The sequence below is a fragment of the Diachasmimorpha longicaudata genome, chromosome 9 (assembly GCF_034640455.1).
Source record: "Diachasmimorpha longicaudata isolate KC_UGA_2023 chromosome 9, iyDiaLong2, whole genome shotgun sequence".
Taxonomy (NCBI): Eukaryota; Metazoa; Arthropoda; class Insecta; order Hymenoptera; family Braconidae; genus Diachasmimorpha; species Diachasmimorpha longicaudata.
Genome location: NC_087233.1, coordinates 7,527,721 through 7,551,678, shown reverse-complemented (window position 1 = coordinate 7,551,678; position 23,958 = coordinate 7,527,721). Strand labels below are relative to the sequence as shown.

Below are 23,958 nucleotides of genomic sequence, written 5' to 3'. Positions count from 1 at the left end.
GAAAAAAATGGTAACAAAAATTGTTTACTCAGTTAAAACGCCTCATCCTCTCGCTATTCGCGTGTCATAAAATCATCAATTCCGCCTCGCCGAATTTCCCTTCCTCAATCCCGAGAATATGATCCTCTCCCCAAGACAACTGGGCGTCAGTTCGTCTACAACTCCTGAAAACAGTTTCTGCGGAATATCCGTGAGGCTCCGTGAATTGCCCCGGGGGCGAAGGAGAAAAGGAACAGCAAGTGGCAGACAAGTGTCCCGCGAGGCGGCATTCGCATAAATTCAATATCTGCGAATATATTCGGATTTCTTTCAAGTGCGACACAATAAAATAGTACTTTAATCGACAATAAATAAATAAATATCCTTTCCACCCCCACCCAATTGCAACTCAGGCGTCGGTGCGTCTGCATCTCGGAAAACAGTGTCCCTCCCCCCCCCTCGAATATTCCTGATCCCATGAATCCCCCCGACGTGTCTTGAAGGACAGACCCATCGAGACAAGTGTCCACCGTATGAAGAGTAGATCAACGCTTGCGCAGATCGATTGTCACAACGAGCGAGGGAGATCGAGGGGATGAAGAGCTTCTGCACATCAAGACTTTTCCACCGACAAAAGCCCAACCGGTGTCTCCATGAAATCGGCCAGTCACGTGCCTCCCCCCCTGCATCAGGGGGTTGAGAAAAAAAATCCCCCATCAGGATATCTGCGCAGCGACACACGTAACGGGTGTGAATACCGGGTGGGAGAGGGTGATGTCGGCTCAAGGTAAACGCACGAGTGCGGCCGGAGGAAGCGCAAACGGGGTGGCTTGATGGTGGGGTTGTCTCTGACGCTCGCGGCAAGGTGGCATGCCGGTTATAGTTACACCTGCATTTTCAGTTTCTGCACGAGTGTCGAGGGTTGGGGAGCAACTGATAACGGAGGGCCAGCGGCTGCCGGCCGCCAGTGGAAATGATATCGTGAGGTGATGATGAGGGCTTTTTTTTTCACGGTGAAAACCATCGTCTGGGGATCGGGACAGTGATGCATTCGCTCGACTACCTGTTACTCGGGTGGATTTGGCGGTGAATACACGTCGCGGGTGCTCATGTCCTCGACATTGGAATCTCAGAATTGCTCGGAGGGATGAGCTCTATGAGGAAGACGCCGAATCAATGCGCGCGCGATAATCCAACTCCGACGCGACGTTACGCACTCACTCCGAGTCCGAGTGTCAAGACAGTTAAGAGTTTTCTGTATGGGGGGAATTCCACGGGACCCGGATCACCGCTCAGACATCGCTCCAAGTACGAGTTGAGGTCCATCAGCTTCGAGGGGAGCAAGGTCTTGCCGTGGACGTCCAGGTGAGGGTTCATGATTTTTTAAAGGGTTTTTTTGGTGGGGCCAAGGGTGCGGTGAATTAGAATTTCAATTTTTCGGTGAATAATAATAGAAAAAAAATTATTTAAACGAGTTGCTCGAGTGAGGGAAGAATTTTTATCACTGACAAGATAATTTGCTAATTTATAAATTCATGTGAAAGTGAGCTGACAGTTAAAATTCGAAGAAGGGATGAATAATATTGTTTGAGTAGAGCCATAAAATATTCATGAAATTTGTGGCTGAGCGAAAGAATAGAGAATTGTTGAGTGCCTCCGTGGGTTATTCGTTTGTTTAAAAATTTATAGACGGGAGAATACCTCGCCCGTATCGCGGCCGCTTTACATTCTGAAATAATCGAGTAGAATATTCCCCAATATTTGTGCGCGATAAACACAGGCTGTTCATTTATTTTTACACGGATCTGTCGATCCGGAATAAAATGTTGAACCAAGTGAGTGAATTTCTCGCATACTTTTTAATTTATCCACTGATTACACCGGAAACAAAGTGGATTTTTCTGGCGATTGAAATTCAGTGAATTGTTTCTCACATAAAATAATCAATCTCACGTCGAGAAAAATATTAGTACGTCGTATCCATCCACCTGACGAAATCATCAAATTATTCTCGTCGATCATGCAAAATGATGAATTATATCCCTCAATGCAAAATAAATTCCTCGAAAATTCCACATGCTTCGCCTCAATTTATCAACGTTATCGTTGCTAACATAATACCTTGACAATTTAATACATGGGATAAATGTTAAAAATTCGTACGATGATCAATCAACGCTGACGACATTAAATTCACCCCGTGACGATAAAATTCGATCAATTCAAAATTCTGGAAATAGCCTGAGGCTGAAAAAAAATCTCTGGAGACTCACCCGAGTGGAAGAATCAAGTTTATCGTCAGACCTCATGTATATCGAATATTCTTTGCCCATTGATACCCTGAAAGCATAAAAAAAATAGAATAAAATTGATAGGAATCGCATTTATGATTTATTTGTTCAGATAACTCGTGATGAAATTATTTTCACATAAATTTCCTGTCATAACAATTTATTTCAATGCAGCCGAAAATTCCTCACAGAGTCACTCGATCACGTAACTTACTCTCGCCCCCCGGAGTATCTCATTATCTTGAATAAAATCACGATGAATCCCCTCTCAATTAAATCTAAGATAATGTGTACAAGAGAGATGAGAAATCCCCACTTGTGATCGAGCCCCAGACAATCAAGAATATGAAAGTGGGACAAGTCCTGCGCCTCAATTTATTTTTGCAAATGAGATTGAAGAAGTATATAAGTATTCTACTGACATTTATCCATTCATTTTCAATTCTAAAAATCCTATATAATTTTTTAAATATCTGTTTCTCACTCTAATGAATTTCGAGTAATTTCAATTCATTCTCAATAATAAAAAAAAAATCACGGCATCATCAGGCCATTTGCGGTAACCGAGCCAGTCAACATGGGTGGATTTCCGAGTGGACAGCGCGATGACTGGTAATTGATCGATTTCCATCATTGCACCAGTGTCTCCTGGGTCGAATAAAGTAATCTAGCGCGCTCTGATGAACGCAAACGCCATTCTCTTACGCAATCATCACCGGATTCATTCAATTAACACTGTCAATTGCGGAGTACTCTCCCGTGATTCAGTCGTATCCCGCAATTACCCCCCACCCACCCCCGAGTATTTCTGTAGATTTCCTTTGATCGATGTTGTACCCCGCAGGCGTCTTAATTCAGCTCCTCGTCGCATTCCAGAGCAGGAGAAAAACCCTTTGTCCTCGTAAACTGCAGTTGATTGCGGCCTGCAGTTAAGTTGGAGTTCATAAGTGTATTAAAATCTCTGAAAGCGCGTCGTCGAGGAGTTTTAATGGCTCCAGATCTAATGCACAATGAGCATTCGTGGTTGAGGTCAGCTCTGACGAATACTTTCATCGAATTTCGAGGGGCTTTAATTCGGGAAATTGTGAGGGTTTATTTGATTGTTTTTTGCTTTTGTGGCTTTCGTGACGCTGAATTATTCAATTCTCGAGGGTTTAACGGAATAATACGTCCATCACAACCGCAAATATATTTTTTAAATTTAATCCCCGGAATTTCTTCTCTGAAATTTAACCACTGCTTCCCAAAGCCGAAACATCACTCAAATTAACCCACTCAATTGCTCGATGCACCCTCCAGTGGCGCGAAAAAATCGATAGAAATCTCTTTGGAAATACAAAAAAAAACCTCAGATCTCCAATCACTGAAAGCACAAAACCCGGACGCCAACAAATTGAATAACATCAACAAACGTGACAACATTACACCAGTTGGCTCGAACATATCGGCCAACACTTTTATAATTAAACCACTTTGGTGAATATTCACACCGATGGCAGTGAGGCCAGCGCATACACACGTTTTCTTTTGTACCCCGTCGATCGATCTCGATCACGCTCGATCGAGCATGAGCCAATCGGCCGGAGCGATAGCCCTCCGTCCCTCTCAGCTCAACAATAGTTTTTGTTTTACACAAAAAGAGAAGAGGGGAGCTTTTCTCCCTTCAAACAAAAATTGGAAAAATAAACCGGTCAACTATTCCGCATTTTATTTTCACCTGCCGATTATATGTGCATCGTGGACTACATTTTTTTTATTCTCAGAGGAATTGAGGTGGCTCCGGGTATAAATATAGTTTTTTTAAACGGCGGTTTCGTTCCATCTTAAACACAAAAATTTTCTCCCGATAAATAATTCCCCCCCGAGGTAAACATTTTCACCGCAACTTCTAAGGCATCAGCTCCTACTAACGTCATCCCAATGGCCCGCATTCCAAACAAACTATCGATTTTGCGGATGTTACATTCGAAACGCCCTCGACCCCTTGGTACACGTTATCCTCGCTCATCCTCACCAGCCCTCCAATTACATTTTCATGAGAATACTGAAATGCAGAGCGGTGGTATCTGTATCGCAGAACGAAATTTCCTGGGGCCGCGGGTTCCCTTCAAAGGCATTAGCGAATGATAAAAAGCGCGTCGCAATATCGAAGGCAAAAAATTGAATTAAATGAAAAACAGAAAGAACTATCCACTCCCAAGCCCCGAGCGACCCCACGTGGCTCCAGGGGGAGGATTCTCTCCTCTCGCATTTTTTTTCGCTTTCTTGCAAATAACGCGGGAGATAGGAACGAGGCCGTGATTAAAAAGCCGGTATTTGGGGTCACCCGGAACACGTCCAGCGGGTGAATAACAGCTAGAGCAGAGAGTGCCTCCGTTTCCGCTAGTTTTTTTTTTAAAGCACGTTATCTAAATTCACAAACTCAACTTCCTGGCTTTTAAAATTTTCAGCGATACGCGGGGGATAAAGTTTCTGGGTTTCAGGGTAAAGTTACGACGGTGCATTATTCTTGGAATAAGAAAATGTTTACTCGATTTTTTTATTAAAATCCAACTTATTTATGGCGTGCAACTATTTCTTTTTGAACTTTTGAATTTGTTCAGGAAGTATTGAGGGAAATCATCCAATTATGCAATGTTTGTTGGTACAAAAAAACATATTAGCCCATTAAAAAAAAAAACAAACAATTTTCTCTACAAGAATAATCTCAGCCGCCCTGAATTTTCCAATTTCTCCGTTAATTCCTTTCCCTATCCCCCTCTTCGTGTTTCCAGTGTTGCGGTAGCCACCACCGCCTTTGAGGGTAAATTAACCCCTAGGCTTTGTGCTGAGGTGGGCGAAGGGGGAGGGTGTGAGAAAGAGACGAGAGAAAGTGGATAAATAGCCGTGTAAACGCACACGCTGGGATGCTCCGTCACGTGCATTTATGCGAGAGTAAATAATCGCGTACGCCTCGGTTGTACCTTGTGTTTGGTACTGGTACGTATGGTAGAACCCAACCGGTGTTCTTCCACTCCACCCTACCTCTCCCTCTGGAAAACTCGCCTCTGAGTTTTATGGCGGCCGGTTAAGTGAACGCGTAAAACTCCACGACCTCGTTATAACATTGTTGTTGGAAGGCAGGAGGAAAGGATGATAATCATGCTCATGTTGGGGATATCTGAGTAGAACTGTCCCCGCGATGAAATACCTCTCAAGAAAATGAAGTCCCAAGGCTGGTTGTGTTGTCGGAAAAACTGGGAAATTGCAGTTGATTGAAATTTATGAAGTTTTAGGGAGGGGTTCCGGTGCTGGGGGTTTTCCAGTCGTTGAAAATTTTTTTTTATTAAAGAGGAAACACTTAAAAATTTTCTCCCACACAGCGTGCGGCTAATGGGCCTTGAATAACCTTCGTTGTTGAGTGTATTATGAAATTTAATGATTACAGATAGACAATATCTCGTTATTGGAATTTTCGGGCTCGTGGGGCTGTAATGAATCGGATATTTCGCTCATTCGATGGCCTCCGAAACCGCACGTATGGTTTTACAAAAAGAAATAGAGATCATCCTGTCGAGATGGAAAAAATGTCTCGCTGACTTCGGAAATGGCCAAAATTTCCGATGCGAATGTAATTTTTATGCGAACGGCCATTTTTCCGGCAGACCTCCCCTCGGGCGGCCTCCATGTGAACTCTCATCAGACTTCTTATCACACTATTACGTAAACGAATGGACTGAGATGTGGGGGAGAGGGACAGGCGTGTTATGAAGACGCGAATTCTTGGTAAACATCGGCGCCACCGCGACGTCCACCGTTTGTTTGTCCCTGTTTTCGCAAAGTTTTCAGCGGTATCTGTGTCAGGATATACTGCACCCCATACTCCCCTTCCTATTTTCGAATCGACTTCGGTATTTCATTGTTAATCAATTCGAGGATGAAAAATACCAGAGGGGGTTGACTAAATACCGGAGAAAATGGTCATGACTTGAGATATTTATGGCTTCATCAGGGAGGAAAAAAACACGAAGACACGAATGATCTTTTGCATGTATTTTTAATAAATCTCTGAAGTGGTTAGTTACGCCCGAGTTTGAACGGGGCCCTGATAATTCTAAATAATTCAACGACGCGATTATTTACTTGTTGGTACAAATCGTTGCTCATTACTCACCATGTTACCCGAACCGTAGGGACAAAGTGAAAAAACAGGAATACAAATTACATGTTCCCGAACATCCCAACTCCGATAATTTTCAATTCTCCGCTTCACAGAAGATAATTGCAACTGCCGCATCCCCAACGCTTCCACAAAATTAGAGAATGCGTTGTGTGGAAACTGGAGCATGATGTCTCCAACTCCCGGATAATCCGCAAAACACTGAAGCCGGATAAAAAACCATTGTGGATTATCTTGTCTAGTTTTTCCAGTTCCCGCAGGACAGGGGGAAAAAAACTTGCAGTTTATAATTGGACCTGCCCGTCAAGAACCCTTTGACGAAAACTTGGACGTTTCAGTTTGGATTTTTTCCTCCCTGGATGAGTAGTCGGAGCTCCTGTCATGGATATCTGGATATTTCCTCCGGGCGGGTAACGAAAAAACTTGGCAAAGGATCATCTCAAAGTTTCTGGGTCAATGATTTCGTCATCGAGACGCGTATCCCTGCTAATTCATTAGTCATAGCTTCGCCTGACCGTCGAGACTGTCATCCCTATTTTTATTAAATTCGAATTCCCGAAAAAGTCCCAAATAAATTAAATACCAGAGAATCGAAGAGCAAAATTAATATTTCCCACAAAACAAGGTGATAAACTCTCATTATCCAACAGCTCTGTCACCGATTAAATCCGAATAAACCCGGCCAACCCAGATTGCCTCTCAACTTAAACAACAATTAACTCTCCCGTTCCATTTTCCAACGTGAATAGCTCGAATTGTCAATTGTCCGCGGGCTCTCACTTTATTGGCAAACTTGAAGGAATTTTCGTTGAGTGTGCTTGAGTCTCAAACGATAAATAGTTTCGCATGCATCCGTGAAAAGCGCCGAAGGTTGTATGGTAATTGTCTGGGGACATTGAAACACTTCGAAAACACGAGAAACGACGGGAGAATGTCAGCTGACTCAGTAGTGACTGATGAGCGTCCGCTCTCTCTCTCTCTCTCTTGACAGAGATTTTAGATCGAGGTTAAGTGCCCTGGAGCGGAAGGAGTGAACTTTCAATACGACTCTCTCTTACATTTATCCCCTTGCCATCTCTCACTCATTTGCTTTATGCAACTGCCGTAGGGAGGGCCTTCATCATTTTCCATTCATCAACGGATTGAAAAGCCCCGATCAAGACTCCCCCCGCACCCAATGCAACGCCAGAATCTCACTCCTGATCAACCGGAGGCTGTAATAATTATAATTGAAACGTGTCTGGAATTCGTAAGCGAATGATGAAATTAACTGGATCGCCGATTTTGCTGAGTTTTCGCGTTTAATTCTCACTCGGTCCGCTCACTCCCGGATTTCCGAGAGCTTCTCTACTGATCTTCATCTGAAGGGGAATATTCGTGTCATGCAATTGTCACTTATTCTTTAAAATTCATATAATGGTAAAAATATAATAATAGGAATTTTCCAGTCACGCGCGACGGATTAATCTTTCCGCGATTAACATTCATGATGATTCCAATTGTACAATGCCCTGTAAGTTATGTATCCCCTGCTAACGAGCCATTAAACTCGCTCAACGCAAAATCGTCATTTGTTAGGCAATATCCATTAGCGAGAGACAAACAATTAATGAATCAACTTTTCTCCCTGTGGAATTAATTTGCGTCGAATGGACCGACCTCCGAATTTAATCTGGCAGTCGGGTAAACTGTTAAATAGCTTATTTATGAGGGTTGAATACCGTGAATGTTCGGGCTGAATTGTGATGAAAGGATGGGTTTCCGATTGAATTCCCATGGAATGCGATTTTTTCCCATTCATCTCATATGTTTTTAATATTAAATAAGTGATAATTTTTGGTTACAAAAAATATATAAAATATTTAGGCGAAAGCTTTACTTTTATTGTCTTCGAAAATCCATTAGCTGAGTGGAAGGGCTTCGATACATCGATTCATCTTCGATATCCAGTGCGGAATACGGGATTACGTGCAGGTGAAATATTGAAGAGTATTCTGAATGCTTGAGGGGAGCCGACGGCATTATTCGTCCGTGTCTATTGAGACCCCTAACACGAGCCGATATTTCCCTTTCAATCAACCAGTCACATCACGCTTCGGGTCTTAAACAGTGGCTGAATGTCTCGAACAATGATGGACTTCTTATTTCGCTTTATGTTACGCACATTGTCCATGAATACGAGGATAATTTATTCAAAAGTTTTGCGGTTTAAAATTCCATCAAATCCATCCTTCATTTATTTACAATTTTTTCTGTGGAAATATATGTTTCAATTCTCTTTAATTTTGTATGAAACCACTATCTGCATGAAAAATAAATCATAATTAGTCACTCAATTAACTCAATTTACCAGCCAGATCACGAGTGCTTGCAGGAATTAACCATAAATAAAGAAAAAACTCGAGGGAATGAAAAAATCATTTATAATCTCAGCCGAACAAAAGCCTGGACATGAATAGAAACTGTCGACCTCTCGAAAAGCTCCACGACGTTCACATTCCCTCGAAACCCACAGATTTCATCCCAGTGAAAAAGGACCCACTGACTCACTCAGCCGTCGCTTCACTCCACCCCGGTATCCGCAGTAGTTACATCCAGGCACGTCAGACAAAGGCGCACTGAAATTGCCTTCCGTCAATACAAATTCCGTTTTACGAAGAAAAAAAAATCAGCTGAGAGTGATTTCTCTTAGAATTCTATTCACCCATTGCGTTGAGAATTTGTACTGCATCCTGGAGGTTGGGAGTGAGAAGAGGGCTGACTTATAATACCATTTTTACTTAAGGATCAGCACCGCAACAGGCGAAAATAAAGAAATTGGAAAAGAGTTGAAGCTGATGTGGAAATGAAATTTTCGGGTGAACAAATGTGGCGTACATGCCGGAGAGAAGCACTATCCGTCCGATTTATTGAACACGCTGTACGTGGGGATTGCCTTCGAAGATTAGATGTCGTAAATAGTTGTTGGGGTACCGTATGAGGACCGGGTCGATAAAACAAACCATTTCGAAAGCGAATGCGTCCAGCAATTTAGTGACAGGAGAAAAAGAGACCAACTGCACTGACTAAGATCGGCCATATCTTCCGACCTGACGGTGCGATTTGGACGAGTGAGGTAAAATAAAAAATAGGTCTGTATAGTCCTAATTCCTCCATCTTCAAAGTAACCCATCGTGCACCCCCCGTAGAAATTGCGACGCAGGAAAACCTGCAAAATCTTACCTCCGAAGCAAAACTCCATCTCACCGGATAACTCACCAATGCAAATTGCTTTTCACACATACGTATTCATGCATACACCAAATACACACGTATACACATACAGACACTCATTCCAATTCCGAAAAAATACCCGGAGAGGGGTAAAAAATAAAAACATGTAAATTAGAGGCGTGTCCCCAATTTGGTAGACCACACGTTGATTTCGTTTTAAATAATTTACATATTAATGACTTCCGTTACACCACATCCCTCCCCCACCGGCTACGCGTCGCATTCATAGAGAGAACATTCCCCTTGAGGGATACAAGTGCTCGTCAGTATGACGACTGCGTCTGGCTGTTAAATCTCATCTAATTACGATAATAATTAAAAGCGTCTGACGCCATTTCTACCCCTTCTACTGTTTTTCAGGAGATCCTCCCCTGTTCAGACAGCTTTTGTCCGGTGTTCGGGGGACCCCGAGGGGCTATTCACCTGAATCATATTTATTTTATTTATTTCGCTGTGATGAGAATAAATTACAATATGATTAAATAAAAATACAATGACATCGATGGAAGTAGTTCCCCTCGAGCGATAAATTTTAACCAGATCTCCATTTGACAGAACCACACCTCCATTAATCACTCATTCTCTCCTTTTCACTCGTCGATAACGAGCAAATAGAGTACAAGCACGCCGCAGAATGTGGAATAAACCTAGCGGATTAGAGTGAGATAGCGCGGGAGTTACCTTATCGGCTTGTGATATCACGCACCGTTAGAGTCCGTCTATCGCGCACACAGCAGAAAACTGGGAATGAATAATGGGTACGATGATATCGGGTGAGTTGGCCTGTCATTAACCGAGTAAAATAACGATTATATTTAGAAAACCCGAGTATTAATATACGACTACACCGAGATATTACGGAAATATTTCCGTTCGCGGGGGGAATTCAATGCGACTGATTGAGTGGCGAGTTGTTGGACAATAACAATTGTAAAAATTATAGCGGAGTGGATTTTGTCACGAAACGCACGTCGCAGTTAAACCCACATGACTTTTTTTTTTTGCAATGAGCAGTGAAGCGCGACGAGCGAAAAATCGCGAGGAGAGCTCGTCAGTCGCGTGTCGCGCGTCTACCGGTGAACGTAGAGACGCGCTCGTCTGGGGCTTCCACGGCGAGAAAATTATGCGCATTGACACGTTCACGATTATTTACTCGCGACCTGGAATTTCTCATCTGTGAATTGTTAATTGTTTGTTGGGGGCCGCGGGGAGGGAGAGGAGGGGCATAGACTCACTGGGTGTTGGTAGATAAGGTGACTGATTATCGACGATTTTTCGAAATCGAGAAATTTCGTGGATGGAGAAGTATTTTGTGCGTCAGTTGCACACCACAAAGTTGAAAAAAAACACCTCTACGATTGGTAATTGTACCTTGAAACATCAGTGAAAAATTTCAGGAATTTTAGAGTCAAATGGGCCGCGAATGAAAGCGATTGAGAGATCACGTCTAATAATAGTTCCCAACGCATTGCAAAATCGTGCATAAATCCGTGCTGTCTAAGGGCGGCAGATGGTGGAGTTGTGATAAAGAAAATGACGGGAAGGAGGGGGGGGAAAGATAGTAACATCGGCCGAATAACCCAGTGCCCGTATAGCGGTCGCGCGCACAACCGCAGGGACTGCATGCGTCGGCTGGATTATGTTGTTGTTATACATGCACACACCGAAAAATAGGCGGCCGTACATACGAGTGAAATACGGGTCGTCGAGTTGGTCGATACGGGCCGCACTCCACATGCCCAGTGAATATGCATTAAACCGGTGTCTGTATTTTCAGGGTATGTGCACTGGGAAAGAGGTTTTTGGCCGCTGTATGATTAACCCCATGTGTCACCTATAAGAGGGGCGAAGGGGGATGAAGTCGAACCGCGCAATCCCGTAGTCATGCCAAAATTGAGGGGCGGGAAGGACTCCCAGGCGTCGGAGTGTCTTATCGTGTATCGGGTTCGATGTTCGAGGGTTATCCTGAATAATTCTAGACTTATGTTGCTGTTAATAAATTTTTTATTGAGGTATCAGAAGGGATCAACTGAAAAATAGACTGACAAACATTCGGGACCCACAAAACAATTGAATTTCCCCTCCGAAAGGACCTCAACAACTCCACGAATTCACAAACTTTGCGCGGAAATCTTTTTCCCCTCTTCTATTTTTTATTAAGGGTAGTGGGTCAGCGAGTCAATGCACCCTGGACGTCGGGTCTTCGACCCGACGGCGTTGCACAAGTTTCACGTGAATTTAATACCAAATAATACGACACGTGATGTTTACATGGGGGTATCACGTACGGCTGTCGCACAAACGCTTGAAAAATTGTCAATCGAAGGTGGAATGAGTAATGGGGAAGGGCGCAGCGACGGGGAGTGTCTGCATTTTTTTTTTACTTTCCGAGTGGACAATCGTGTTCCGGATAAACGAGTGTCGTGTACTAACAGTGGATTATGACGTTATAGGCAATTCAAGACGGTGCGCACGATTCTAACGTTGGGGGTACTACCCCGGAATGAGTGAGAGGTGGGGTTGGCGCGAAATACGCGCGGCGAGGAGGGATCGGGGGTTGTGACGGCTCAGTAGGGGTCGGGAGCCCGAGCGACGAAGGTGGTTTTTCGGTGCGTCGCATCACGCGTCGGTGCGCTTTGTTGATTATTGGAGGATCTGTCGGAGGATTTTTTTTTTCGTCGTAAAAAATATTTGAGTTTGAACGTTTTAAAGCTGACATTTCCGGTGAGCGGATTGGAATTTTTTGAGAGGCGGCGTTGGGAGGGAATTGCGAGGTTTTTTGTCAGTGAAGGTTTTTGGGGGGAGAATAGCGCTTAAATCGTGAATCCATTTCTGTCCAGAATTTTCCAGAAGTTCGGGGTAATATTTTTAAATTCTAGTTTTTCAAAATGTCTGCTTGCAAGTCTCAATAAACTCAAAATCTAACCTCCAACGAAATCTTCCTCACGACGCGATTGCTAGCTGAAAATTATTACTGAATATCTAAAGAATGTGCTTTAATCAACGAATCGTTAAGCCAATCAACCTCCCATCGGCAGTCCCCTCCCCCCCTCGTCGCCTCGAGAAATAATAGCAATGATAAATGTGTCCTGCATACCCGCCATACCCATTCTCTTTCCTCAGCTAAAGCTGAAATAGATAAGGACTCTCCCAATACTCCAGTCCATCGAGTTGATTGACGCGAGATATTCCGGGTGATTGACCTCCCGTACAATAAAAATCGGTCAAGTGAGTGTCCCAGAAAGTAACGCACGAGAGTATCGGTTTAATTCTTAGCGAGAGGTAGCAAAGTGATCTCAGGAAGAAGGAGCATCGTGGAGATGTCCCCCGGTTCCGGGCTGTGAGAAACGCCGAGTAATCCGGGGGATTACCACCGTCGACCCGCCACCCCTTCTCGTCCCCTGGGATTAACCCCTTGAACGTGCTCTCCAGGACACTCGAAGGCAGAAAGAGAGTCGGAGAGAATTAAAAAACAACAAGACAACGAGAGATATAATAAAGACGAGCTAGAGTGCTGAGGAGCCACTTCCGGTGGGGGAGGGGAATGGGAAGTGGATGTGAAATAAATTAGGAGAGTCGCTCGCACGGAAATGCCCGATACTGACCCAGTTGAGGAGTGGAGTTTTGGTTGTAACGGGCCTCGCCTCGCAATCGGTTTCCATTGGGGGAACGAATTATCTTTACGAGACAATTGACCCCGGGTCGGGCCCCGAAATGCTGCGACACATAAAAATTGAACGGAAAATCGGGGGAATTTTAATGGACGAAAAGTCTCGCGTAGAATATTCTCTGTCTTTCAAGGGGACCGTTAATAAATATCCTCCTAATCTATCAAAAATCTCACTGAAAAATCAAATAGTTCACTGTTTTTTTCCTGAAAAGATCTGAACATCAATAGAATTCCCGATTTGTCAGTTCAATAGTTTTTGGAAAATTTTAACAAGTGACGAAAAAATTAGAAACTCATGGCATTTGATTTTAAAATTTTCACGTCTCAATGAAGTTGAAATTTTCAGGAAAAAAGCGTTTTCAAAGTAATAAAAATTCCTAGTGTATCTCAACTGGAAGCCGCCTCAAAACAAAAAAGCTCACAACCCCGTGAACAAGGGTTCTAATCTCCAAATTACCAGTGATGATCGCTCAAGATGCGGCAGACGAACAATAAATATCCGAAGCTTCCGAACAAGGGGCGCCATACATCAGACTCGGGCATCGATTATGTAGCCGCTCTGTTCTGTTAATCAAAAAGCGATCGTTCTCTTTCCATCGTGGCTCAAGGCCGTCGCGATAAGCGACTCGTCGAACAAAACGCCCGAGTGAACGACTCTCGAACAAAATAGAGAAATAAATAATCGGAGGTATACATCTAGGCGAGTAGACGTACGCCGAGGGAAACAATATCCAGTGGATCGGAAAACATGTGGCCTGAATATGTCTGAGGATGAACAGACCCGCGGCTATTTATTTCGGTGAACTGTCGTAGTACTGGGGGAGTGAAGCAGCCACTGCGATTGTAACTCGATCGAAGGATAAGTTTTAATCGAAACGGGACGGCGGGAGGGTCCGGAGGGCTAGCGTCAAGGGCTATGCTGTGCCTCGATATGAAATTGGTGTCGAGATTGAGGGGTTTGTCCACGAATTCGTCAGCCGGTAGTGCCAACTCCAACTCGGGAACCGCTGTCTCCCTCACCAGCCAGGCTGGAGAGAAACAGAGACGAAGGTCCAGTCGGGGAAGCAATGCCAGTCCTTCGGTCAGTGATCGCGACAGCGATGAGGACATTCCCAGTGTTCCCAGGATTGTCAGGGATCGATCGAGATCTGTTTGCATGCCAGTACTCACCAGCTCCCAGATGAGACATCTGCATCGACGGGCCAGTCATCATGTGTAGGTTTTTTTGAGACTTTTCGCTAGGGTTAAGAATTTTGGGAACCAAATTTTGGAAACTGTAAATTTGATTAATTGTACGATCGGTGGAGGTCGTACGGTTAATTGAAAAATGTTATCCCTATTTTATCCTTTAAAAATTCACTCTCAAGCTTCAATTCTTTCACGAGAATGCTTCTTCAAAAATTTTCAGCAATTTTCCCACTAACCGTTCAATATCGCGCTGACTGACAGAATACCTGCGCTCCATTCACCCGAAAAATTGAGTGAAAATGGTTTTAATTCAATCCCTAAAACATCGCTCTGTTCTCCGATATTTTCCGGAAATTGCCGATACTGCTGAAGGGGAGACTCTCCAAAAAATAGCAATTCATGTCCCCAACAAATATTCAACCGTCAACCGTTTTTTCCCATGCAAATAAAATGAAATTCTTTCTAAAATCCTATCTTTAACAATAAATTTTACCGAGTAAGAGTGCCAGTAAAATTTTAACAACTCTCCTGAGCCCAAGAATATTAAAAAAAATAGACATCGATAACTGTAATTATTATTTCCAACTTCCTGTTGACCGTTTTTATCAGCATGTAAGCACTTAGTGTTTTTCTTTCCTCGAAAAAAATGGCTTCACTTTTCCCTCGCTCTTGAATATGTATATATTTCCCGACACGATAGTACAGTAACAACCTCTTCCTCATTGTTTTTACAAATTCAAGATTAACAAAAAAGAGTCATTACAGAAGTGCGCAGTACCCTCGAACGATTTGTCACGTTAGAAAATATAAAATAGAGAAAAAAAAAACTGATCGATGAAGCAGCGCCTTCAATCGGCTTCCTCGCTTGCACTCATCAGTTAGAAATTCTGAAAACTGTAAAAGTTCATTTGGGACCGTCAATCAAGTGTAAATGACAACAAATAATTCGAAAACGCCCGCGCCAAAGTTGATAGCTTCATTATTCCCCGGATTTCAATCACCATTTTCCCTTCGATTTAACGTATTTCATTTGTTCAGTTCAGGCGTCTACATTTCCGTTGTATTGTGCTTGACATATTTATATTGGCGCATTAATCATATTTCCATCAGTTGGCGGATTTAATGTGGAAAAAACGCTGGAGAGAGTTTTCCAATTTTATTCAACTCCCACTAAGCGAATTCCGTTTGCCTTTCATTGAAACAGTTTATGGGCTCGCTGATGAGCCATTCACATTGATGTGGCAATTACATGTACTTCAGTTGTTTTCATGAATATTTTAAGATGAAGAAAATAGCAATGGACGGAAATTCCCAAAGTGGGACAGTCTTGGAACTTACATTTCAGAATTTTTTATTCATGCTTCTTTCAATTATTGACTGAAAATTCTGCTGGTTCTCCAAATCAATCTAGTCCATCTAGCCTTTTATTCCTTCATTTGAATTATTTATGAATAATAACGTAAAATAAAATTACCAGCATAATATTTTTTCAAGTTTCCTCACAGCTCCAGTGGTGGTCGGATCAATTATTTCATCAGTGAAAACCCAGCGCAGACGGCGTTTTCATTGAATGCAATTCAATTATGATCTCAAGTCGTCTGTTCACTCTCCCTCCCCCTCATTGTTGCGGCAATGATCTTATGTCGATGTATCCATCTCATTTTATTTCCCTCCATTCTTCATCGATAACAAGAGCCCGACAGACGTTTTCTCCTCGCATTTTGCAGTTTAAATCCGTTCACTTATTTAAATTCGCCTCCACCACTCCACCTCAATAATTTCTCTCGCTCGCGCCGCATTTGTGGCACTTGCACCAACGTGTCATTCATCGTTAGGCGGCCATTCTATTTTTAGAGTCTCATCCATTCAGGATAAAATTGTCATTCTCGAGATTTTTTTTTCCAAAAAAATTTCAGTCTCCCATTAGCCCCTTCCTTGTAGTTTGCGAATATTGATTCATTTTCGATCGAGTAATTGAGGGTAAAATCCGCGAAAGCTGTTTTTCTTATTGAGCTAACAATCATTACTAACACTCTGAATCTGCATACATCGCACCCCCGTAATTCTCCCCATTTAGCCCCCGTCCTCCACGCGAACCGATTCATCCGGCATTTAAGTCACGACTTTTCCCCTTCGAGTTATTGTACAGCTCAACCGCATGAATGGGAATCGATTTGTCTCCGGTTATCACGAGTACGGGGTGAATTTTCAAATCATGCGACGGCTTTGACAGGCATTTTATTAGTCAGTCAGTGACGACTGGTGTCTCCCCACAACAGTATCTACACCCCGAGCCGCAAACTTCGCGAGTTGAAGTGTTATTGGAAGCCCTTTTCCCGAAGAATCGATAGTTGGAGCAAGAGTTCATCGAAGTTTATTATCGGAGCTCGTCTGTACGATCGTCGCGTAGTCCATCTGCGGAAGTACAGCCCCGATGGAGTTCTCATTAACCCAGATATTTTCGTGACGATCTCTCGGGAGAGGGCGGCGAGGCAAAAAATATCCGGAAAATTGTCCAGCGCGAGAGATTTTTTAATGAATGGAGCATTTCGCGCTGTTATTAATTTTTTTTTCACTGCTGATTGGAGTTGGGGAAATGTTGCGTGAATATTTAATGAGAATTCTCCATACTTTAGACGGAGATTAAAATTAATTAGGTAATTATTAAGTATTCAATTATAACGTGAGTGAGGAAATGAATTTAGATATTAATGGAGTTATTGATATTCATTTTCTCCTTTGATCATAGTATTTTTTATGAATTTTTACCGTGGAAATAATTTTAAATATCGAAACGTGATTATTATTAATTCTATTTGGGGTGGATTTACGGGTTTATGTCACAATCCCCGGCGAAAGTCGGGAAGAAGGGCCACTGGCGTGAATCAATGCCCATGTGTTTCATCCCGTCTGTGGGAGTCAGCTTGTTTTCATTAATTTTCGGGGGAAATACAAAAATTTGTCACGGTGGAGTCTATTTTCCAATTTATTGCATGAAGAGCGTATGAGTCGTGCTCGAGGGTGACGTATACCATCGAGAAACTGTTTTATTGCGCGTTGTGGATGGGAGAGGGAATGGAAGAACATTTGTTCCGTTAGAGATGAGAATGGAACAGATATTTTTCATATTTTCCTCGCTCTCTGCAAACTTGGAGAGAGAAGAAATGGTTGAGAACAGATCATGAAATATCGTCCTCTTTTTCTCCACTTACTAATAAATTTTAAAAACATTTCATGAAGAGGTGAATAATTAATTAAGGATAAATAAGAGTGGCGAATAAAAAATTGATGAATAAACATCTTCACATGGAAAAAAGTTCATGTTAGTTGGATTTTTTTTAGATAAAAAATTTTATAATATCTTGGGAACTAATTAAAACTCGATGGCTTCCTCCACCCCTTGAGCTTTTAACTTTTAACGTGAAAACAAGGGAGGAACGTTTTCATTCTGAAAAATGTATTTTCAACAATTCTCCTCAGGGGCTGAATCCGACACGAGTCTACAGGGTCTCCTTTACAGTCGAATTACCTCTGGGTTTTTAATAAGAGCATCTAAAAATAACAATACTCCTTACTTCTCCTCAGTTATGGAATGTTTTGGAGTTTAACGATCCAACGAGGACTTCAGAATTTTTTTAGTTTAAATTTTTTCCACATTTTATGTAGTTGAAATTTTTTTCTCACCGGATATTCATTTTGTATTTTTAACCGCAGAATATAATTTTTTTTTCTTCACCGACGTGCTTCGCAAATTCCATGTTACCGCGATTTGACGTCGGATCGAGCCAATTGAGGTCATTAACAACGTTTAATAAGCCACATTACCCCTTCCTATCAATTTCTTCACATGCTCGTTTTTGCGCTCACAGTTGACAATTTCCATCCGTTACATGACCGCCGGAAATTGAATAGCAATTAATATAGAGACGTCCATGACATTTTCTACGCATTGGACACCAATTCGGGAAATCTGGGGGTGTTAATCAAGGTCCCTACCATCCCTCGATATTTTAATAACTAGCCAAAAAGTTGGAGTATGAATTAGCATTCAGCGGTTGCCACTCCAGTCCAATTAATGGTTAAACTTTTCGTGTGGGTGTCAATTTATTAACGAGAACCCAACTCGGAATGTTTAGCAGTCTAAACGGATTACCCAAAGTGGTAAGTTTCAACTAATGCCTCGCCCCCTTTTCGGCTTTTTATTTGCAGATCATCAACCGACACGACCTCACGACGAGGAGTTCTATCCCGACGGTGCTATGGCAGCGTTGAAATGGTAAAATTCAAACAACTCGGAGCAACAAACAACTCCATTTCTAGACTAAAATTAACTTACTGTTTATACCGGTATTCCCGGGGCTATCGTATTATAGCTGCCGCAAATTGAACAGGATGGCATGGAGAATGGGCGAAGATTCAGGGTGGAGAATGGCGATTCACCCGGGGAAAAAGAAGAGGTGAGGAATTATTCAATTAATAATCACTAATAAAATAGTTTCTATGGGATATCCTTTCTAAAATTACTCGTGTGATTTAAAACAATATTTCTCCAAGATGTGAGCACGTAAATTTCCACCCCCGCAAGCCAATTAAAACCTCGAAGAATACTTGCCTTGAAACACACCCCCAAAACTTCTGAACTTTCGTGAATTAAATTTCAACAGATGTTTGGCTCACCCAGTACACCAGTCCTTGAGAATCCCGAATATCAGACCCGCTGGTACTTCAAATATTTCCTTGGAAAGCGTGAGTACGAAAATGTCCGTGGAACTTGGATTAAACTTTCCGGACATGCCCATCACCGGAAATGAGATTATATTTTTCAATGTAGAGCGCATGCAAATCGAATGCATAATATCCCTGTGCTTGACACTTCTGTTTGCATTCGAACAGCTGCATCATGCCCCGAAAACAGCGAAATAACAATTTATTTTTGTTAATTAGTTCATCAGAATTACGTGGCGTCAGACCACGAGAGAAACCCGCTGTTCCTGTCTGTTGTTTTGAGCGACGGAGGGGATCAATGTGTGCCTCATTATCGAGTGATTCTCTGGAGGCGAACGGTAAGACGAAACGATTTATGTTGCAAAGAAGAAATTAATAAAAAAATTTCAGGGCGCGCAGAAGATATCTCTCCCCTACTCGTCGAACAAATCAATGACGGTGAAGCAAATTCTGAGGTACGTGAGACCCCAAAAGCCCTTCGCGTCAAAAAATAATGAGTGCCTCCCGTAATTTTCAGTAATTTCTTTGGAATAGAAAAATTTGACAAAGCCCCACGGGAGATATTTTCCCCGGAGATACAGAAGGTAAAAGCCCTTGCGTGTGATTTTTTTACCCCCGAGGGTTCGTTTATTCATCAAATTTCCTCTCCCCCAGGACCTCCTCCTGTTGGAAGAACAAGAGGGCTCCGTGAATTTCAAATTCGGTGTTATATACGCCCGGGAGGGCCAGACATCCGACGACGAGATGCTGTCCAATGGTACTTATCCTCACACATGACTCAAAAAGCTGCGATAAAAAGTGAAAAATTGAAAAGAGCCATTTATTCAGAGTACCTTCGGCAGGGCGACCAAAGTGCGAAGGAGAGTCGATCGATCCATTTTTTTTGCTTTCAGAGAGAGCGAGTCCGGGCTTCGAGAGGTTCTTGGAGATTCTCGGGGAGAGGATACGCCTCAAGGGTTGGGACAAGTACAGAGGTGGTCTAGACATCAAAGGTGAAGCATGCATTTGACTTATTTTTCGTCGATGAATCCAAAAAACCGCAAAATTCCGCCGATATCTCTTCCTTTATCACCAGAATAATTTTTTTCTATTGCTATTGGTCATTAGTGTTGCTATAAAAAATAAATCAGCGCCGAAAAAAATTCCATTGATTAAATAAATTAATTTGAAGGAAGTCCGCTCAATCAATTGAATTTTTATTTTGGAAATTACTGTCCTGCTGACCTCCAGGGGATATGACCGGCAAAGAGAGCGTCTACACGGTTTATGCCGGCCACGAGGTCATGTACCACGTCAGTACGATATTACCTCACTCTAAGGACAATCCTCAACAGTTGGAGAGGAAGAGGCACATTGGCAATGACATTGTAAATATCATATACTCGGATGATCCGTCCGTATTGGAAACGTTCAATCCGAACTGCATAAGGAGCCAATTTACTCGTGAGTCTCTTAATTCAATCAAATATAAACGAAGGAGTGAATCGTAAAAATTACCACATTATTATTCCATTCCCTCATTTCCCTCCCTTCCAAGAATAACCCTCGAGTTCGATTCATCAAGGGAAATTGAATTCGTCGACCGATTAAACTTACAGACGTCTTTGCGGTGGTGACGACGGAGGAGAACGGCCGTTGGCGAATAGCGATATACTGCGACGAGAGTGTTCCCTTGTTCGGCCCAAGTTTGCCCTGTCCACCGGTGTTCGAGGACCCGTACATTTTCCGGGAATTCCTTCTCGTGAAACTCATTAACGGTGAGAAAGCCACGTTCGACACACCAACCTTTTCACGGAAACGCGAGCGCACCCTCGACGCACTCCTCCGTGATTTGTACCAGGAGCACACCCAGGACGCCAAGGGGAACGTAAGTTCAGTACGTAAGCAAATATACAGAATACACGTAGAGATGGACTCGAGTATTTGGAGAGGAAAACCCGGGGAATTCGAAATTTCAGTGAATTCATGAATAAAGTCCCAAGTAATTTCCGTAATCGATGAGCGAATTTGAGCTCCGTGATTTCCGCTGAATCTTTCTCTCCTGCGATTGCAAACAACAATAACAATTGTCTCTGTCCTTGTGCCACAAACACATTTACCGAAAAATGACAATTATTCGAAAACCGACACGTCCAGATGTGCGATAAACTTTATCGCTGGATTATCAAATACCACAGGCCTTGTAATGCTTGCGCCCGATCAATTAATATTCCCCCCCCCCCCCCTGTCGCTACCCCAATAGATAGACGATAACATATTGATTGGCCCAATAACGATAATAATTTTCTCCACCAACGGCTCGCAGAGTATGCTGAACAGACGTGCGCTGTCGGATGTGGTTGAAACTCCCGGAAGAAGGAGAGAGGAAACACGTGTTGTGGAGATGGTTAGAGTTGGCCAAGCTCTCAAACTCGAAGCGATAGTACGAGGTCTAGCGCCAACATCACTAGCAACCGTTGGCCCACTGAAGCCCCGACCCTGGGAGCCCCGCTGCATATATCCCGATTTTTCCCACGACGTCCTCTGCGGCGACATATGGTCCGAGAATAAATTGGTACTCGCTACTGACAATGGAACGTTTCTCGTCGAGGACGGAATGGAGAATAAAATACTCTTCGACAGGACAGTCCTGATCAAACAGCTTGATGTCGTCGAGCAGCACGGAATCCTGCTGTTTCGCGCCGGCGACAAGGGAAAAGAGTGCGGCGTGCACGTCTATCGACTGAGCGAGCTCGACGGCGACGAGGCCCACACCATTGATGATTACTCCTTCGAGGAGGACGATGAGGTCCTGGAGAGCTTCGGCACACGCACGACGACACCCAGGCCCCAGATCACGCGGACGCGGTCGCACGTTAAGGAGAGAAAATTGGAGAGAACGCGGGGGTGTCATCTGTACAGTTTAACGCGACCTGGGGGCTCGCACCTGAGGATGTGCGTCGCCGTCGGGAGGCGGCTGACTCTCCTCCAGTGGAAGCACAACGCTGCATGGACTACGTGGTGCTCAGCAGCTGATACTGACACTGTTGATGGATTTTTACTCGTCAAGGAGTTCAATGCCTCGGAGCCGCCGAACATCGTTACCATCATCGAGAGCACCGACGGGGGAAACGAGTGGTTGCTCTGCTGCGGACTGCGACATCATTTTGAACTGATTTCTGGTGATGGTGGGACCAGGTCCCTTCATGTCGAGGCGTCCATGAAGCCCCATATCATCGCGGCACTCGATCTGAGGGAGGACGAGGAACCTGAGGTTCTGCTTTGTTACAATAACACTTGTCATTTTCAAAAATTATCGGAGGAGAGCGCCGCTTCGACGGAGTTTGATTTCAATTGGAATTCGGTACCAATAGCTGTTGCATGTGCCTTTCCATATGTTATCGCCTTCACTGCTGATACGATGGAAATACGGTTAATTATTAATGGTAATCTTGTTCATACTATTGCTATGCCCAATTTAACGCTTATCAGCTCCAAGAGGGATATTTATTTTGCAACAACTGCACCGGAGTTCTTGGCGAAGTGCGAGAGAATGCGAGTTGATACGAGGGAGAAAGAGGACAGGAGTGGAAGCCCACCATCATCGCAGTCTAGTCTGTCGAGTGAGTTTTAAAAAATAATAATATTCCTGTACAGGGCGAAGGATTCAATTGTTTAAAATTCCCTACATTTGAATCACTTTGCGGAAATTTATTGTAAAATTTTCCCCTTCATATTCTGGGAGGGAGATGCTACCCTATGTACTGTCACGGTCTGTCCCTCAGTGTACTCCTCGGAATATTGAGATTTTTTTTATGGAACTATAATTTTCCCTTTTTCATGAATATCTTTATATGTAGAGAAAATGTAAAAAAAATCCACCCCTTTTTTTATGGATTCTTAGTGTTATTTATTTTTTAGGGGTTGACATGTTTTATATCGAACGATAATATTCACAATTCTCTCCAATTCTAACTGAACTCTAATCAGTAATCTTCGCCCATTTACCAGACTCCCAAAACGACGGGAAACCACTGAGAATCTACACAATACCCCTGCACACCCTGTCGAGACCGACGTCGAAATCTAGTAATCGAGGGCGCTGCACAAGCCCGGTTGAGCCGGAGATAGTGAATACCCAGCCCCAATGTGATCCCAATTTTCTGAGTGTCGAGCCGCATAGATTGCTGAGTCGATCGTGCAGCAGCAGTCCCACACCAAATCTCGGCGCATCATCGGCATCTACCCCGAGCAAATAAAAAAGGTAACGAACAAAATGCGAGCAGTCGTAAAATACACGGAGGTACTTCCTTGTCCGATCATTCCGATGTGGGGACTCCGGAATTGAATCGGTTCACGTCCACAATGGTCAGCAGGATAATGGCGATGTAGAGGGTGGTGTGGAATGTTTTTTTTTTCAGTCGTCTTGTGGATGGCACAGCGCAGTGCGCTGACGCCACGTGTTTTGCTGGATCGAAGTGGTCAAAGTTGACGAGGGGGGCTAATGAGAAAAATTCTACTTTTAGAAGTGTCTAGGTCTATTGTCCACGATAATGTGTTATAAATTACAAAATATTGTTACACGAGCTGTCGTGTGTCATTGTAAAAATCAAATTGAAAAAAAAAGATTCTTGAAACAAAGTTATTGAATAAAGATCTTAAATTATGTTCTGAAATATTTTTTTTTCTTTCCA

The 23,958-nt window shown here is 43.1% G+C and overlaps 1 protein-coding gene across 10 annotated transcripts; it reads left to right on the top strand.

The window, feature by feature from the left end:
* The first annotated feature begins 890 nt into the window (after positions 1-890).
* Positions 891-23,940, top strand: LOC135165995 (GTPase-activating Rap/Ran-GAP domain-like protein 3). Of its 10 annotated transcripts, none has more exons than XM_064127872.1 (14): positions 10,776-10,955; positions 13,754-14,587; positions 18,770-18,836; positions 18,934-19,017; positions 19,225-19,306; positions 19,505-19,623; positions 19,676-19,740; positions 19,803-19,869; positions 19,940-20,042; positions 20,179-20,277; positions 20,516-20,728; positions 20,884-21,161; positions 21,591-22,887; positions 23,276-23,940. In XM_064127872.1, the coding sequence occupies exons 2-14, from the start codon at positions 14,289-14,291 to the stop codon at positions 23,521-23,523; spliced, it is 3,021 nt and encodes a 1,006-aa protein (XP_063983942.1). In that variant the 5' UTR covers positions 10,776-10,955; positions 13,754-14,288; the 3' UTR covers positions 23,524-23,940. The 10 variants fall into 10 exon arrangements, with proteins under 10 accessions (XP_063983945.1, XP_063983944.1, XP_063983942.1 ...); XM_064127869.1 differs by having other exon boundaries at positions 13,719-14,587; XM_064127865.1 differs by having other exon boundaries at positions 10,776-11,063.
* The last annotated feature ends 18 nt before the right edge of the window (positions 23,941-23,958 follow it).

Bases quoted from the DNA above. Each gene is read 5' to 3' on its own strand.
- LOC135165995 (XM_064127872.1), top strand. From the start codon at position 14,289: ATGCTGTGCCTCGATATGAAATTGGTGTCGAGATTGAGGGGTTTGTCC. The intron at 20,729-20,883 runs GTGAGTCTCTTA...TTAAACTTACAG, and splicing joins CATAAGGAGCCAATTTACTC to ACGTCTTTGCGGTGGTGACG. The intron at 21,162-21,590 runs GTACGTAAGCAA...AACGGCTCGCAG, and splicing joins CCAAGGGGAACGTAAGTTCA to AGTATGCTGAACAGACGTGC.